The sequence below is a fragment of the Malaya genurostris genome, chromosome 3, assembly GCF_030247185.1.
Source record: "Malaya genurostris strain Urasoe2022 chromosome 3, Malgen_1.1, whole genome shotgun sequence".
In the NCBI taxonomy this organism is placed as follows: Eukaryota; Metazoa; Arthropoda; class Insecta; order Diptera; family Culicidae; genus Malaya; species Malaya genurostris.
The window spans coordinates 72713781-72731196 of NC_080572.1; the positions used below are offsets into that span (position 1 = coordinate 72713781).

Below are 17416 nucleotides of genomic sequence, written 5' to 3' on the forward strand. Positions count from 1 at the left end.
TTAAGCCGTAAAAAAACAAACATCTTTCGAATTCAAATGGAATTGCTTCATAAGATTGAGTGCTGAAAAGTTTTGGGTTTTGAGTTAACGGTGACATTTCTGGAGTTTCTAAAATTTTAAGAAAAAAAAAACGAATCATAACATAACGTGCTCTCGTAAATCACTTTCTTTTCTTATAGTCGTTCTATAACTTGACAGTATTGAACAGAACTGATAGACTGGAAAATTGATACCTGTTTACTGTTCATTTGTCGCCCATACTTAACTGAACACGTGGTTTGAAATAAAGAAACACGTGAATCAAGTAGGCTCAGTAAAATTTAAACAAAAATCAGTTCGTTTGGCGCCAAAAGATTTTATTAATGATCTTTGATTCATATTTTGTTCTCTAGCGGGCAAGCATTGCACAACTCGATACGCGCCAAACAATCATCAAAGATCTAGCATGCATTGAGTGGAAAATTTTCAGTTCCATACAAAACAATTTTCTTGATTTTCTCCACTTTCCTGAAAGATTTTCCTTATGTAATATAGCCTAAAATCACCGCATAAACGTCACCTTTCGAATAAAAAAAATCATTTGTACATCGGTCCACGCATATCAGAGAACATTACTGCATATCTAGTGGATCTTGAAACAGGAAAGCAAAATTAAATTAGAATTTGTACTAAGAATCCATTTATTTGATAAATTTTTATTTTACGAGACATTAATGTGAATGGAGTTAACAAAATTTTTGGGCCGATATGTTTACTTCCTTCCAGAGTTGTATGGTTGCTATGGAGTTTTACCGTCGTTTTCCAATATTTATCGACACATATTAACGAAGGATAAATTAAATTACATTATTATTAAGTTCATTGGTTCACAATTACTGATCTAACATTTTCTACAGATCGTATGGGACATTGTAATCCTGAGTTTCTCTTTGCCCAGGCGTAACTAATTCATTCACTTCGAATCGGGATATGTTTAATATTGCTTTGGAAGGTGTAATTCGAAGAGCGAGGATCGACACGAGTGTTACGATCTTCCGAAAGTCCGTGCAGCTTTTTTGCTTTTTTTCACTGTCGACGTTCATATTGTAACACGTAACTTTGAGAAGATGTTGGAAACATACATCGGGCTGAAAGCTGAAGCTAGCTCAAATTGGACGACTACGACGGGCTAAGCATGCCGTTAGGATGCCGGACGACAGTCCATTGAAAATGGCTCTTGAATCTGAACCGGCTGGAACATGAAAAAGAGAAGCGCAGTGATCAAGGTGGATCGGTCAAGTGGAGGGCGATTTATAAAGTATCCGTGCCTTGAGTGGCTGGTGACGAGCAGCCATGCACCGAGTTATGTGAAGTCATATGCTTGATACAGCACAGGACACCTTCGCATTATAGCTGCTAGATAAGGTAAGGTAAGTGTTACAATCAGGGCTGGGAAAATCAAGATCAAAACTGCCGTAGAAGATCGCTTGTGATTTTCCCCATAACGATCACTACTGATCTGATCTTTTTAAGATCAGTTGATCAGTGATCTTTAAATCACATCGGTTTAAATCAGTACTGATCTTCCGTCACACAAAATCGGTAGTGATCATAACGCGTGTCAAAATCATGGAAAATTTTCAATTTTGTATCTTTGTGATATGCTCCTTTAACACTCCTTATCACCGGTTTCCTTACGGAAAATACCGGTTTCGTTACGGCACGGTTTACGTAGTTTCAACATATATTCTCGTTTGATGCACCCTTTGTTCGATTTTGCAACCTGTTGTTTGATTCGCAGTAAAATGAATCCTAGATTAAGAGAAATAAATGCTAGATGAAGGTTTCATTAAAATAATAAGTTTGGATTGTAAACACATTGATATTGTTTATTTGACAGCATTCACTACGCAATAGCGATACGCAATGAAAAACTAGTAAAAAAAATTCACACCACATAGTGATTAGAGTGACTAAAGACTTTGTTTTACTTACAGCTGGTTGATGCTGATGATGATGTTCATGCACTATTCTGATTAAACCCAATAAAACGCTATTTGGCCTGAATTTAATTTATAGAAGTAACAGGAGCGCAGGTTTTGAACTCAAAGCAGGCGCTGCATCCGAAAGGCGCGTTTGAATTGCCGTAGCAAAATCTGCAACCCTGTTACTTCTGTGTATGATATTCAAGCTAAATAGTGTGAATTAATCAGCTGCATGACATGTTGCGCGATTGAGCATGTTTTATAGATGTTAATATTATTATGTAATTGTAATTATAGATGTTAATATTATTTACTGGTTTTATTGATATTATTCCGCCAATTGCCGAACAAATTTCAAACACAAGCCTGAAATTCCGATGCAATCGACCAAACAAACTCATTGAAGTTCATTAATTTTATCTACCATACTTCTAGTAATGAGGTTATGATATTTCTCAATCGCCGTGTAAGTGCAATCAAAACCAAACACTGATAACAGTCTTTTGTATCGGCACCGTGATACAAAATCGCGGCGTTGTGCTTAATCCTTACCAACACATGTACGGTGTGGTTTATAATCCACCTCTGCTTACCATCTATCATTACCATTCGTGAAAGTTAGAAAATCCATAATTCCCAGCGATTTGTGCATCCAAGCTCATAGAAATTGACCAACATTATCAGTGCATAACTTAAGTTCAATCGTTTGAAGGTACCGTCTTACAATACTCATATTAAGAAAATTTATTATTTCCGCTAATTTACTCGTCCCTCTGTGCACTTTTGCTGATCACATCAGAAATGATTTCCTACATCGATAATCTCCGATCGAATCAGTAGAGATTTTGTTAAAATCTAGATCTCGACTTGACTTGATCATGATCATACAAAAATCAAAATCTTAAGGATCAAGAGTAAACCAAGTTAACTTGTGTTGGTAATTTGTGTATCACGTACATTTTATTTGGCACGTATGTCATAGATCTATGTATTCATATATGCAGTGCAACCAGTTTATCAAAGTGGCTTGCACGATTGAGTCTCAAACAATCTTTTTTAGCAATAATTTATTCTCAAACGAACGTTAAGCCAGACTTTTTGGATGAAATAGGAAGTTTTAATAAATTTTTTACCAACGTTTGATGGAAAATTGCTTACATTTCATGAATGTAGATTTCAATTCCCTAATAAAAAAGTTAGCAACACTGCTTCAGTAGATTTGTATTAGATTGCACTACACAAAATAAACAAAACTAAATATTTTCTGTTGCAAAAGCAGTTTTCCGGAAAATGAATAGTTTTACGACAACATTCCATATCCATTGCTTTCGCGTGTTAAATTAAAGGTTCCTTTTTTTGGTTTACTTATAGAAGGTACGTAAATCTTCATATCGCAATAATTGCTGCAAGAGGAAATCCATATAGGAATGTGTTTGTTGTTAATCAAATGTGTTAGTGGATGTAAGCTGAAACTGAGCAGTTTTAAGGAAAGCGGAAGAGTTTTAGACTAAGATTTTCGCATTTCTTGAATTGCAATTTTAAGCAGAATGATCCGATTGGTTTATTTTTCAACCATATGGAAGATTTATTGATGAAAATCAGAAAAAGAAGCGCCGGAATTTGTTTCTACGCACACATTGTTGGCATTACTCATACGCTTGCAAAGAGTCTTGCTCCTTAAAGATCAGATCAGTTGTGATTTCGCAACGACGATTTTTCCATGGCTAAGATCACTTGTGATGAAATCAGTAGTATTTTTTGTATGTACGAGATCAGTGATCCTAAATCACCAATGATTTTTGATTTTCGGCGATTTTCCCAACCCTGGTCACAAATAATCTCAGTTCTGATTACCTTTAAGTAGAACTGCGCGTGGCAGGATAAATCTATTTGTTCAAATCTGTGTCTGTGATCTTCGCACTGTAAATGTTGTAAATAGCAAAGGGACAATTGTAAATATTATAGGATTTTAACTTACATTTAAGATAACGATAAACAGTATAGATTCGAAACGATATTTTCATATAACTACTTTCATACTTTGAACGCACTTTTCACTTCTAAGCTCTCTACTTATTTCACCATCACTGACGGCTTGACGCGGCTCCCTGTCACGACGCCATCTTGATGAGATCAAAATCGGAACTTCAAAATCAGCTGATTGCAACGTAAACAAACAAACAAACATTAATACATTTGTTTTACGCGTTTATCTTGTTTAGTGCACGAAAATTAGTGAATTTTGGGTCGACTTTCTCACAATAACTTGTCGGTTTACCTAAAATACAGCAGACAGTGTTTTGAGACATCAAGCGGAGATAATTTTCACAATTTGAGAGTCGCGATGAGTATCAAAACATCGCAGTGTTTGGGGCTCGAAACGCGATCGGTATACTTTCAAATGGCTGGTGCTCACATACCGGTGTCAGATGGGTGGTTGTAACGTTTTATTCTAACCAGAGCTGCTAAATGTCACTATGAACTAGCAACTTTACACGACGAAGATTGGAAAGTTTATGTCACTGGACTACTGCCAAGCAGGCTCTACCAATCATCATATATTGAGTGTCTGAGAGTCGATCTGTCATAATTTAAATTGTCTTGATATTGCACTCACCAGGACGCTAATTGATTGCCGATGCGATTGATATTATCTTCATTTCTCCTGTCACTGCTTGATTACGATGTGACTAAATATTAATCAAGCAGCATAAACATTGAATTAAATTCATTTACACCAATAAACTCCGAAGTTCGATGACTTTTTGCAAAAAAAAACAATGATATTTATCAATTTATGTTTATGTTTGTACTCTCATGGAATTTTTTTACTTCAACAGGGAATAGGAGAATGAGAGAGAAAACAAAAAAGTCGCTTGTCTTTGACTGACCTGTAAAAAAATAAACTATTGATTTTACATCATAAACAATTGATTCACAATTAAATCTATTGGTTACAATACATTTTATTGTATCTTGACAACCCGAATAAAAAATATTGTAGAAAACCAATACGATTTGCTGTTACAAAACCTTCCACAATTTTGCTTTGACCATTAAAAAATATTTAAATGTATTGTTATACACTATTCAATTAATTGTGAATATGCTTTTTACAATAGAATGTATAGGTTGTTAAGTATCGTAACAATTCTAATCATAAAATTTTCTCATACATGTTTTCTTGGAAAACAATCAAATGTACAGTTTGCATATTGTTTGAAAGACCACGTATACAATGATTTCAATTGTAGAATCGTAGAAACAATATATTGAATCGTTGGAAATGAAAAAAATCTTGTCAAGATACAATAAAATGTATTGTAACCCATAGATCTAATTGTGAATCAATTGTTTATGCTGTAAAATCAATGGTTTATTTTTTTACGGGAAGATAGTTGTCATTTCCAACCATTCAATATATTGTTTCGACGATTCTACAATTGAATTTATTGTACACGTGGTGTTTCAAACAATATGCAAACTGTACATTTGATTGTTTTCCAAGAAAACATGTATGAGAAAATTTTATGATTTGAATTGTTACGATACTTAATAACCTATACATTCTATTGTAAAAAGCATGTTCACATTTAATTGAATAGTATATAACAATACATTAAAATATTTTTCAATGGTCGAAGCAAAATTGTGGAAGGTTTTGTAACAGCAAATCGTATTGTTTTTCTACAATATTTTTTATTCGGGGAGTATACTTCTACTTAGTCATAGAACTATCGAGTATCTCATTTGACAGACACTTTGACCGTACCGATTACAGTTGACGATGATTTTAGTCAGCCTGTCAAGGTCATTTGACATGACTACAATTTGCAGCTCTGATTCCAACAATAGAACTCATTAAAGACTAAAAAGATATTTAAATCAAATATAACCCCAATAATATTCAGTGATTTAGTGCAAATCTTGGACAACCATCTCGTAACGACGTTTCAAGCATTCTATCCCGTGGAACACCACCCCTCGAATATAAAGTAATTTCCAGATTGCTAGGATTAATTTCCTTCACCCCGCACAGTGGGACTTGTGAAGCAGTCACTAAGGCCGCCACGGGCCACCTTGGAGAACAATGGTTGTCAATCGGGCGAAAGATTTCAGCTATGAGAGCAAAAGCTATTTCAATTCATTAGCAAGACAAAGCTGCAATAAAAACCGAGTGCCAAAGGAAGAAGTTTTAATTTCTTTTCTCTAGTGTAAAAGGTATCGCTCGTGGCACCGACACCTTTTTCCTTCGCCTTGTTGGAATTGGTTCAGTTAGTCTTTTATTGTAGGCGTCTTCGTTGGACGCTTTTTTACGCTCAAAGCTTTATCGTGAAAAGATAAAAATCTTCCTATCTTCTATCCTCACTTCCCCTCCTCCGGAAGACCAATCTGACGGGTAATTAGAGTTATGCATAATAACACTTCTCAGCATACCGTCGGGTGAGATTTCATTCTTGGCCTCTTCTGCTTTGGAATTCCTTCTGATCCAAGTGTCTTTTCCGAAACAGCAGAATTAAATTAAACATTGTGGTAGATTCGCTTGGCACACTGGGTAACGGCGAAGCAATTTGTGGTGGTATTAGAATACTGTGGATGTGAAGAGATGGAAAACAAAATTTACCTTCAATTGTCGGGATACGCACTCAATCTCCGGTACTACCGCCGCAGGTAGAAATCAACTTAAGGTTAAGGGAGACAGTGCTTCTGCTTGTAATGCATATGGGCAAGGTACACTGAAGCTGTCAGAAGTCGATCGATTTTTCGAAGAATAAATCATCTACGAATTGGAAATGTATCCGTTGCTTGAAAAGAGGGAAATTGAGCAATTATTCTACTGTGACTACACAAGGGGAAAGTTCAAGAAATGATTGGAAAAGTTTGTGAATGTAATTCAATTTGAAGTCACTATGACCATCGCTCGAAAGTGGAAACCAAATATCCCCTGAAGCTAGGAACCAAGAAAACTGTGTATAACACGACTTCCGAACTTTGAAACTGGTTGGGAGAGGTATTTGAAATGTCTGAGATTTTTCGTCACTGAATGTGAAATTTACTGACATTGTCTGCTGTTTCTAATCTGCATCCCATTGAAGCTAGCTCCAGGCTAAGTTCTATATGCTTCTTAAATTTACCGGTTTTCAAGTTGACGAACAGTTTTCCTGCTGGCAACAGATTAATTAAAATCTCGATGATAAGGCCAGCAACTTGTTCTTGTTCATCTGTGACGTCTGTAAGCAGAGGTTACGGTTCGTAAAAGGCAGTGTTTATATTTTTGAATGTATTTAATCTTGTTTTGAATGACTTCATGAATATCTGAGGTTTAATCTAACTTTTCATACTTTTCAACTGCGGCAAGCAAACTTAAATTTTGCGGACGATCAGTTTTATGGAGGTTTGAATGTTTATGCACAAATTGTTGTGTTCGTTTTATCTTGTTTGTTGACCGAGGAGAGGCTATTCGAGTGACGATGTAAAAAGAAGTCGAACTTATTCTATGAAGAGCAAGCTTGACAAATGATGTGATTTGTTTCATCGCCAGGCTTGGCTACCAACATTTCGATGTCCCTTCGAAGTGTGCCTTTTCTGTTACTCAAAGGCCATAGAAAACTTACGTAAATGATGTAAAGTTGTTGAATAGAACTTTAATCCCTTATACAGTAATCAAATATGTTTTGGTCGCTCTTGTGAAAATTGCGGACGACAGTTTTCACAATTTCCCTGACTCAACTTTATTTTTCGACACATCCATGCAGCGCGAAGTGCGTAGTATCCCGGATTACCTACGCTCGATGGAAATCCCAAAAAAATATTTTCAAGTAAGTTCAGGCATATTGACTCTGAGAAAAAGTTTTACACGGACGGATCACGTATTGAAGAGGCGACAGGGTATGGTATGTTCAGCAATAATGTTTCGGCCTCATTTAGGCTTCAAGAACCTGCATATGTTTATATAGCAGAGTTAGCAGCAGTTCATTATAGTTTGAGTGTAATCGTCACATTATCTCCAAACCATTATTTTCTCTTAACAGATAGTCTGAGTGCAATTGAAGCCATTCGCTCAAACGCTGCTGGCAAAAATTAACCGTTTTTTTTGGGCAAAATAAAACAGTGCCTGAACGACATATTGAATAATAATTATCAAATCACAATAGTTTGCGTCTCGGCTCATTGATCCATTCCAGGCAATGAAAGAGCCGATATTTTAGCCAAACTTGGTGTTATTGAGGGTGAAATTTATGAGAGACCGATTGCTTGCAACGAATTCTATAGCGCGTTTAGCCAAACAACACTTGCCAGCTGGTAAGCTTCTTGGGATAAAGATGATCTGGGTCGGTGGATGCACTCAATTATTCCTAAAATATCGACAAAGGCATGGTTCAAGGGACTGGATGTGAGTAGGGACTTCATTCGTGTGATGTCCAAACTCACGTCCAATCATTACACGTTAGATGCACATCTCCTTCGAATTGGACTTTCCGAGACTAATCATTGTGCTTGTGGCGAAGGTTATCGCGACATTGATCATGTCGTTCGGGCATGCGTGGAGTATCGCGATGTTAGATCTCAACTAATAAATTCTTTGCGTACCCAAGATAGACTATCCAATGTCCCAGTTCGAGACATTCTTGCTTGTCACGATCTTCCATACATGATACTTCAAACTTATCATTTCATAAAGACAGTTGGAGTTTCAATTTAATAAGACCTTTTAAGACTTAGTTATAATTCCAACTGCGTTCATTAGTTCATCCAATAGCTAAATTTTATTAGAAATAATGTAATGGTACAAACAAACTCAAAATAGGTTATGAAATTATAAACAAAATGTATAAAAATAACAGCTTATTTTATAATTTATAGCAGTTAATCGTTTGCTGCAAATAATATTCTTGAGTAGATTTAAAAATAAATGACGAAACACCTAATATGATATAAAAACCTGTTTTAATCTACCTAGTGGTGTAATGATGCCTTTCTCATGTATACTATTGTGGTATACTATTTAAAAAATTTCTCTTCGATTTTTGAAAGAAACCAAGGGATTGCTTGTGCATTAATAGTATAACATACAGAATGAAACAGTTCTCTGATCGGCCATCCTTAAGAAAACGAAGTGGGTTCATTATTATATGCACTTCCGGCACAGGAACCCGAGAACCGGTATAATCGAACATATTGTCAAAAAACTGTAAACTAGGTAGGTTCGTACGGCCACTAACTAACATGACGTACAAATTCTACTAAACGACGGTTTAAATTCGTGTTGAATCCGAAAATATGCAGCAATTTTTGGTAGGACCATAAGACCTAACCTTTCATTTGACCTTAAGATTGGAAATATCGCTTCTGCAAACTCTGAGAAAAGTGAGTGAGATCCACTTTTGAGCATATGACTATTTTCTCCCGTCGTTAATAGAAAACCGGGAACCAGGATAGTCAAAATCGCTTTAATTAGTTGCCAATCGATAATGACTTTCGATTTGTGTAGTTTTGAGACCAGTTTAGAAATGTTTTTACGTTTTTTGTTTCGTCGGTTTAAGTGACGGTGTACAATATTGAACACATTTTTCCTATAACTCCGGAACCGGAAGTCGCAAAAAATAAGAGAAATGTGATTTATTAAATTCAAATCGTTGTGACCATATTAGAATTATATTAGGCGAAGGAAAAGCAATGGAAACTGCCTTAAGAAATAAACGTATTTATGGGGAAATGATGTTTTCACAATTTCGACTTTATGACTGAAACTTTGTAATACATACTGCTCAAATTCCACAATAAAATTGTACTTTGACATTCTTATATAGAAAAGTTATGCAATCACTGTAGAAACCAACTTTTGAACCGAGTCCCGGAGAGCCGTGGGTCATGTATCATTCAACTCAGTCCGCCGAGCTGAGCAATGTCATATAATTTTCTTTTTAGATTTTCTCGGAGACGGGTGGACCGATTTTCACAAACTTAGGTTCAAATGAAGGGTTCTGGAGTTACTAGGTGAAAGGTGCGGCAAACAAAAAATACAAAAAATCTAAACTGGGACAAAACTATTACAATCGGTAGTCATTTTCTGAAGACGGCTGATCAGTCCGATTCCGGATGTCCTGGAACCCATTTTCCAATTCCGAAAGCACAGGAAATAGAGGTCATATATTCCAATATGCATAACATCTATCAGAGATGGCAGAATCGATATTCACAATCTTAGGTTTAAACGAATGGTCCTGTGGTCCCTTACAAAACTCCTGAATTTCTCTCGGACTTCCGGATTCAGAACTACACTATAGTAAGTGTGTAAGATTTTAAAGCGTCGCTTAAAGTTCGACGACAAAATCGTATAAAATCATCTAAATTCGACTAAAAAATAAGAATCTAAACGTTGCGTTCCACCAACATTAAAATAATCTCACTTACTAAACAATTTCTGTAAAACCCGGAAACCATTCATGCGATTTCAAGAGTCGCTCTAATCGAATCTAACATAAAAGCGATTCCATCGAAAATCACGTTTTTTTTAATTTCATTCTCGTATCTTTTGTTTTGGTTCAAATATTGCAAAAGTATTCTTCATAATCAAAATTCTAGCGTTACTACTTAGCAAAAATTCTTTGAAAATTTTAAAAACGCTATATCTCATAAAAAATTTGTTGGATTAATTTGGTGTTTTCGGTAATGATTTAAGGTTGTATGCAAAAACCCTCTTTTTACGAAGTAGGTTCTTAAAAAACGGCTTCGGTTTATAAAATTTGGGCTTTGGTTCGTGTCCCGGGTTGACGGTTCAATGCATAGGGCGCTGGTCTTACTAATCAGTTGTCGCATGTTCGATCTCCGACCTGAAAGGATTCGTAGTGTCAGTAGCACTAGCCATGCAATGGCTCTGTACACTTTGAATCGGCTGCGAAGTCTGTTAAAACAGAAGGTCAAATTCCACTACAAGGAATGTAATACCAAGGCTATGTTTTTTCGTAAAAAGAGGTAACGTGAAAAAAGTGTTTGGAGGTTTGGGTGTACTTGGTTCATAAGTCCTAAACTTATGGCAATCTTAATTATTTTCACCTCAGTGTAGATAAAATTTGTTCCACAAGAAGGCAGGCGGGGTTTCAAATAGTAGAATTATAAATATTCCAATACACTTTTCACAGATAGAAATAATTAAATTGAAACGACATGTAAGTCAATTGTGAAATAAACATCAGACATTGATTTTCCAATGCAATATATTTCAAAAAACCTTTTTTAATCCACCTAGTGGTGTAATGATGCCTTTCTCATATTACTTATATTTCCGAAAATTCACTAGAAGATGCTGTCACGATTTTTTTTGAATAAAATCAAAAACTTTCTAAGGGTATGAACTACCATAACCTTTTCAATTTGTAAACAGTTTTGTCAAGTTAATGAAAATTTTTCTTTATTCATCTTTTTTTACCCGGATGAAATTAAACAGCAACCTATAAGACTATAGGAACTTTTATTAAAACCTAAGTTTGTGGGAATCGATTAAATAATCAAATTAAGTAAGTCTCGTTTTAGAGTTTTTGACCACTATTTCCGGAACTTCTGGAACCGGGAACTTGGAATCAGTATAGTTCGTTCGTTAAGTAAGTAACTAATATAGCCTGTTTTGAGCTAAATCTAGAAGAATTTTACACTTTTATGCATCGTCGTTCGTAGCTTTCCTTCACTATTACCGGTGCTTTCGAAAGCGGAAACCGGGGTCTAGTAGTTCCAAAGAATTTTTATATATTTGAAAACTAACAAGATTTGTTATCTAAATGAATTTGGTAGGAAGTTTTATGAAAATCGTTTCGTCATCGCTTGTGAAAAATTACTTATGAAACTGAAAATTTTCACTAATCGCTATGTAATACCGGAACCGGAAGTCGGATCTGAACAAACTTCTCGAGGACAATTTAGGAAATTTCAAGACCTTTTATTTGCTTCATGCGCATTTTTCCATAAATTTGCACATATTTCCTTGTGATTTCGGAACCGAAAGTTGGATCCAAATGAAATTGAGGAAAATTGTATGAGACCATAAGACCTTTTTTTTTAATCTAAGTTTATGAAAATCGGTCACTCCATCGTGTGTCACTATTTTTTTCCTTTTTTGGTGCATATCACACTATAATTCCAGAACCGGAAGTTGGGTCGGGACAAAATATAATAGCAGTCTATGGGACCATAAGACTTTTCATTAGAATCTGAGTTGTGATCTCGATGAACTGAGTCGAATGGTATATGATACTCGGCCTTCCGGGTCACGGTTGAAAAGTCGGTTTTCACTGCGATTGCATAGCCTTTCTATATGAGAAAGGCAAAACGCTTTCAAAGTATATTGTAGTAACTTTCCATTCAATTGCCTGCTCCCAATAAGTGCATGAAAATTGATGTTAATTCAGAAAATATTTTTATCTTTGTTCTTATTCTTCATCATACCTTAGTGGCAGAATTTTGGGGCAATTTACAATTTAACGAAATTAGACATTGTTGCAAAACGCACAGGCAGTTTATTTGGCATATTTTTCTTAATAAACCGATGATTTTTTCCTTGAAGATTCATCTACCAGCAGTGGAGAAAACTGCTTTTGAATTTTTCAACAATGACTGTTTTCCTAAAATTGTAAATAAAATCTTAATTAGTTCCACCCTTTCAGGCAGTAGGTGAAAAGGATTGCCATTCTTTCTAGCGATCATGTTCATATAAGTTTGCCCAGTTTGGCCTTTCGGTTCGATGTTTTTGAACTTAATGGGTTCTCTAGTGCGAAACTATATTAGTAAACGTGATGCATAAAAATCCACGAGGTCTGCCATAAAGTAAAATTCGTACACTTTAAATATCTGCAAATTTTCCATCGCCGATCGATTCATAGTACACATACAGCTGGCCCAGCGGCTATCATAGTTGAACGACGGTTCCAATCGACCGATCACAACCTGACCAGTTTGAAATACGAACAACAACAGTTCAATAAACTGAGCTACGAATCAACTTGGGTGAGAAAAGATATGTAGGTTCTACATCCAAAAGATTAACAAGAAGCACTGTTGGCGTGTTGACTTTAAGCCTGTTTATTTTGTTTTTTTTGCTGAATCATCTGGTTTGGTGTTTTGGTTCGTGCACAATTTTCGACGCATTTATTTGCCCTGCTAGTTTGTTTGTTTCGGTTATGTTATTTATTTCAACTGAAACATTCCAATGGAGTCATTTTACTACTACTTTGGTCATTTCGCTTGGAGATTGTTGTTGTTGACTGAGTAGTACAAGTGTTGTGGTTATAATCAGAATAAATTTGCGTTTCACGGGTCATCCTTTTGAAAACAAATGGTTGCGGAATACTACTGTGAATTGCGACATATTGTTAGGTACGTTCAGTACGAACACTCACCGACTGGGTCAACCGCAATCGCCCCGTTTTGAAGGCCACCATGGAATAAAAACAACGTAACGATGAGCAGGGATCCTGTTGCGCTTAGGGTTCTTATATCACGGAAGAACCGCCACATGTCGATAAACAGCTTTAGGCTGGAGCTGAAGTAGAGAGTGTCGAAACAATGTGTCGGCAGATGGGAGTCGCTGGCGATTGAATATTCATTCAAAGGATCTGAAACAAAAAAAGAAAAGAATTTCGTTGAACTTAAATTTTTACAAGTTTCTGCTGGTATAGTTCATTACTAATTTAGTGTTGAATTTGGATCGATTCGTGTTCGTTTCTTACGCGTTGAAGTCCCTATGCTTTGGACGCACTGAGGGACAGTTCATATTTCATAAATTTCTATTTTTATGTACAAATGGAACTTCTTTTCAACATCGCTAAGTTGGAGTCAACTTATTCCGAGGAATGCTCATATCAAAATATTTATCTTTCAACGATTGTACTGCCGTCATCGATTATATCGTTAACTTTTCCCAACAGAATCTAGTGCAATTATATGCTAATAGGAACCGCGAGAAACCACTGAGTCAATTGAATTCCTTCGTCGCAAACGGCAGGGCTGGCGGAGTGTTAAACAGTGAACAGATAACAAACAGAAAAAAAATCATACCAGCTCCGCCAGACGATTTTCACACCGTCATCTATCTATCTATCAGGAGTTTTGTCTCAACAATAGCTTGGCGAATCGTGACTAGAATTGACTAGAATTAACGAGCAGTATGGCGGAATCGGTTGCATATGTGGAGAGTTAAATTCATGGCACGCGGTTCGCGGTAGGAGTACCCACGTTCGTTCCGCGATGTCACACGATAAATAACGACACCGGCTGAATAGTATTCAGCCAGTAAGAATACTTTCCTGGATAATTTGTTTCAGTATCACATGGATTGAGAGGTGACTACCAATAAAAGGAGCCGACAGCGGTAGACGTCAACAGTGTTCTCGGTTCACGATAGCCAACTAATGAAATTGATCGAATTAAATATTCCAGTCGGTCTGCCAATTTCGTTAATGCAATCTGTAGCATTTCAATGGCTAGTCCGCTTGACGGTTTCAAAATCTTGATGATGCTAGTTCATCAGGAATGCTAAGGCACGATTTTAGTTTTGTTAGTCAGCTCAGCAGAACTCATCGGTATGAGTCACAAGATTGTTTACCACTCAGTTTTATCTTATCCCAGCTATTGACAGTCACTTACTTGGTACTTGGTATGTTAAAAACTTTCAGGCAGTTACAACTTTATCAAATCAACTAATTTTGAATAGCTAATGCTCAAAATTAGTTGATTTGATAAAGTTGTAACCGCATAAAAGTTTCAACATGAACCCGAAAATCGGAGTTTGCTGAAAATAAGTAACGACTGATAAATCACCTTGTTGACGAATTACACACAAATGGGTAACGGAAGGTTACGAATTGTGAGGATTAAACATATAAACCTTTCGGCTTGAGGAAACAAGCCCGCCCATATCTTTCGATTAAGCTACACACTAAAATTAATTTCATGAACTCAGACGAAATTAGAACAGTGGAGTGTTCAATAGCCAGTTCCGTAATTAAAATAGATGACGAATGTTCATTTCCTTTTTCACCAAGAAGCAGAGTTGTCATATTTGACCGACTGAATGATTTTTATGGCGACTGATCAATATATTTTAGCAACACTTTTCGATAAATTATGTGTTTTATTTTAACTACTGACCAAACCAGTATTATTCTTTTTACAAATTACGTCAATCGTAGATTTTAATCGATGTTTCTTTGTTATTTATGATGATATCAATCACTGAATATTTTGCATTAAATGATAAAAAGTCGCAGTTAAATTTACTATTTATAGCAAGTTAGACGAGATATAAACAAACAATCTGTTTTTTTTTCTTACAAGTCACTTACCTAGTTTTCTTATTACTCTTTTTCTCGTGAGTATTAGTCATTTAATTAAATCTTGAATGATAACAAGAAAGTTTGTTCGGTCATAAGCTAGCATAACCTGTAGACTGAAAAAGTGATGAATCAAATTCAGTAGAATTTTTCCTTTTTTTTGCAAACTAACGAAATAAAATTTTAAACACGCTTCACCGTGTATCTTCAGAACCGGAAGTCGGGTCCAAAAACACAACCCAACCCACAAAAATGTTCTGCTGTGTAAGAATACATATTATTACATATCACTCTAATATTTTGAAATCGAAAGACAAATATTGACAAAATTATAACTATGCAAGGCTATGTGATTACATAACCTTAAAATTTCAATCTAAGTTTGTGAAAATCGGTGCCGCCATCTCTGAGCAAATCAGGTGCACATTTTTATAACATGATCATAAAAACATGCATACATGCACTCGCACATACATTCTGATCTGATCTTGACGATCTGAGTAGAACGGTACACAATACTAGGGGCTCCGGATTGCGGGTCAAAAGACGATTTTCAAAGTAATTGCACAGCCTTTCTCTAGTGAGAAAATCACAAAGCGTTGTGAGGCAGGAACCACAAATTAGGCTCTTTTTCCCAAACATCATAAAGTTTCTACTATTTGATGCTTTTTAAAATAATTGTAATTTAATATTTTTTACATTCCCTACACTAATAGACAGATATGTTCCTAAGAGTGTATAAGAAGTGTATCGAAAATAAGCTATCCACAACTTTTTCTTTCAAATTATGATAAAAAACGATATTTTATTCAAACTAAAAATTGATCCGTTATTGTACGAGGTTAAACTTGAATATAATGAAAACCGAATGAAATTTAAATTATTCCTTCACGAATTTTCGAACTTTTGATCGAACGCTCTTCATTAAGTTCCGGACAAGTGTTGCATTGCATTTTTTGGACGCTTGAGCCCAAATTTGTTTGAACTCCTGCATGTTCCCAGCTGCCTTGCCAGTCTTCTTGAAGACCCTCTTCACGATTGCCCAGTAACGCTCGATGGGTCGAAGCTGAGGGCAATTTGGTGGATTGATATTTTTCTCAACAATATTTATACTCTTTTCGGCAAGCCAATTGAGCGTAGTTTTGGCAAAGTGAGCCGACGCTAAATCCGGCCAAAACAGTGGATGTGTACTATGCTTCTTAAATAAAGGCAGCAATATCTTCTGGACACACTCAGATCGATAGATTTCTGCATTTATAGTTGCGCTAATGTAAAAAATGGTTGACTTCAAACCACAGGTACATATTGCTTGCCATATCAGCACCTTTCGACCGAATTTCTCCACTTGTATCGACCTGTCCGCATCGCTCACATCCTCCCCAACGACGACAGTATTGTGGACCTGGAAGGGTTTTTGAGTCCTCCTTTAAATAAGTCTCATCGTCCATCAAAACGCATGCATCCGGACACTGCAAAAGACGCGAATACAATTTCCGGGCCCTTGTTGCTGCTCGCTTCTTCTGTTCTACACTTTGTTTCGAGATTTTCTGCTTCTTGTAGGTCTTCAGGTGATTTCGCCTCTTGATATGCTGGATCATTCCAACACTCGTTCCTGCTTTTTTGGCCAAATCACGTATTGACATTGATTTGTTCTTCATGATTAGAGATACGTAATTTTGAATGACGATTTGAATGTTTTGACACTCATCACCCTATATTTATTTTAGAGTATTTTATTCACTAGATCCGGAGCTTCCGGAGCTTCCGGATCCGGAGCATTGGGACAGAAATAGCTGAACTGAGTTTTCTTGTCATCAACTAACGAATTATGTGAACTAGATGAATTCACTGACCAGTTCTAAAAAAATACTTCTCTATTTAGTGTCACTTATGAAACCTAGTCTAAAAATTAATAATTTTTACAATTATCACCCTGTAGTTTCAGAACCAGTGGTCGAATGATATTTAAAAGAAGCTGTTGTGACCACAAGACCTTTCATATGAATTTGAATTAAAGAAAATCGATCGAGCCATATCCGTGAAAATTGATTGACATTCTTACTTTTACGTTTCGTCTTCGACTTATCAGTGCGTTAGTAGTTTAGGTTGAACTGCTAACGCCACCTAACG

General features: G+C 36.0%; 1 protein-coding gene across 4 annotated transcripts in view; it reads right to left on the reverse strand.

Annotated features, from left to right (window-relative positions):
- The window catches only part of LOC131436812 (Ig-like and fibronectin type-III domain-containing protein 1), a 380038-nt gene that overhangs the window by 55797 nt on the left and 306825 nt on the right, over positions 1-17416 (reverse strand). For all 4 annotated transcript variants that reach the window (XM_058605742.1, XM_058605740.1, XM_058605739.1 and 1 more), the window contains one exon: positions 13355-13570. In XM_058605742.1, the coding sequence (XP_058461725.1) occupies positions 13355-13472 (118 nt within the window). In that variant the 5' untranslated portion in view covers positions 13473-13570. The remainder of the gene's footprint in view (positions 1-13354; positions 13571-17416) is intronic.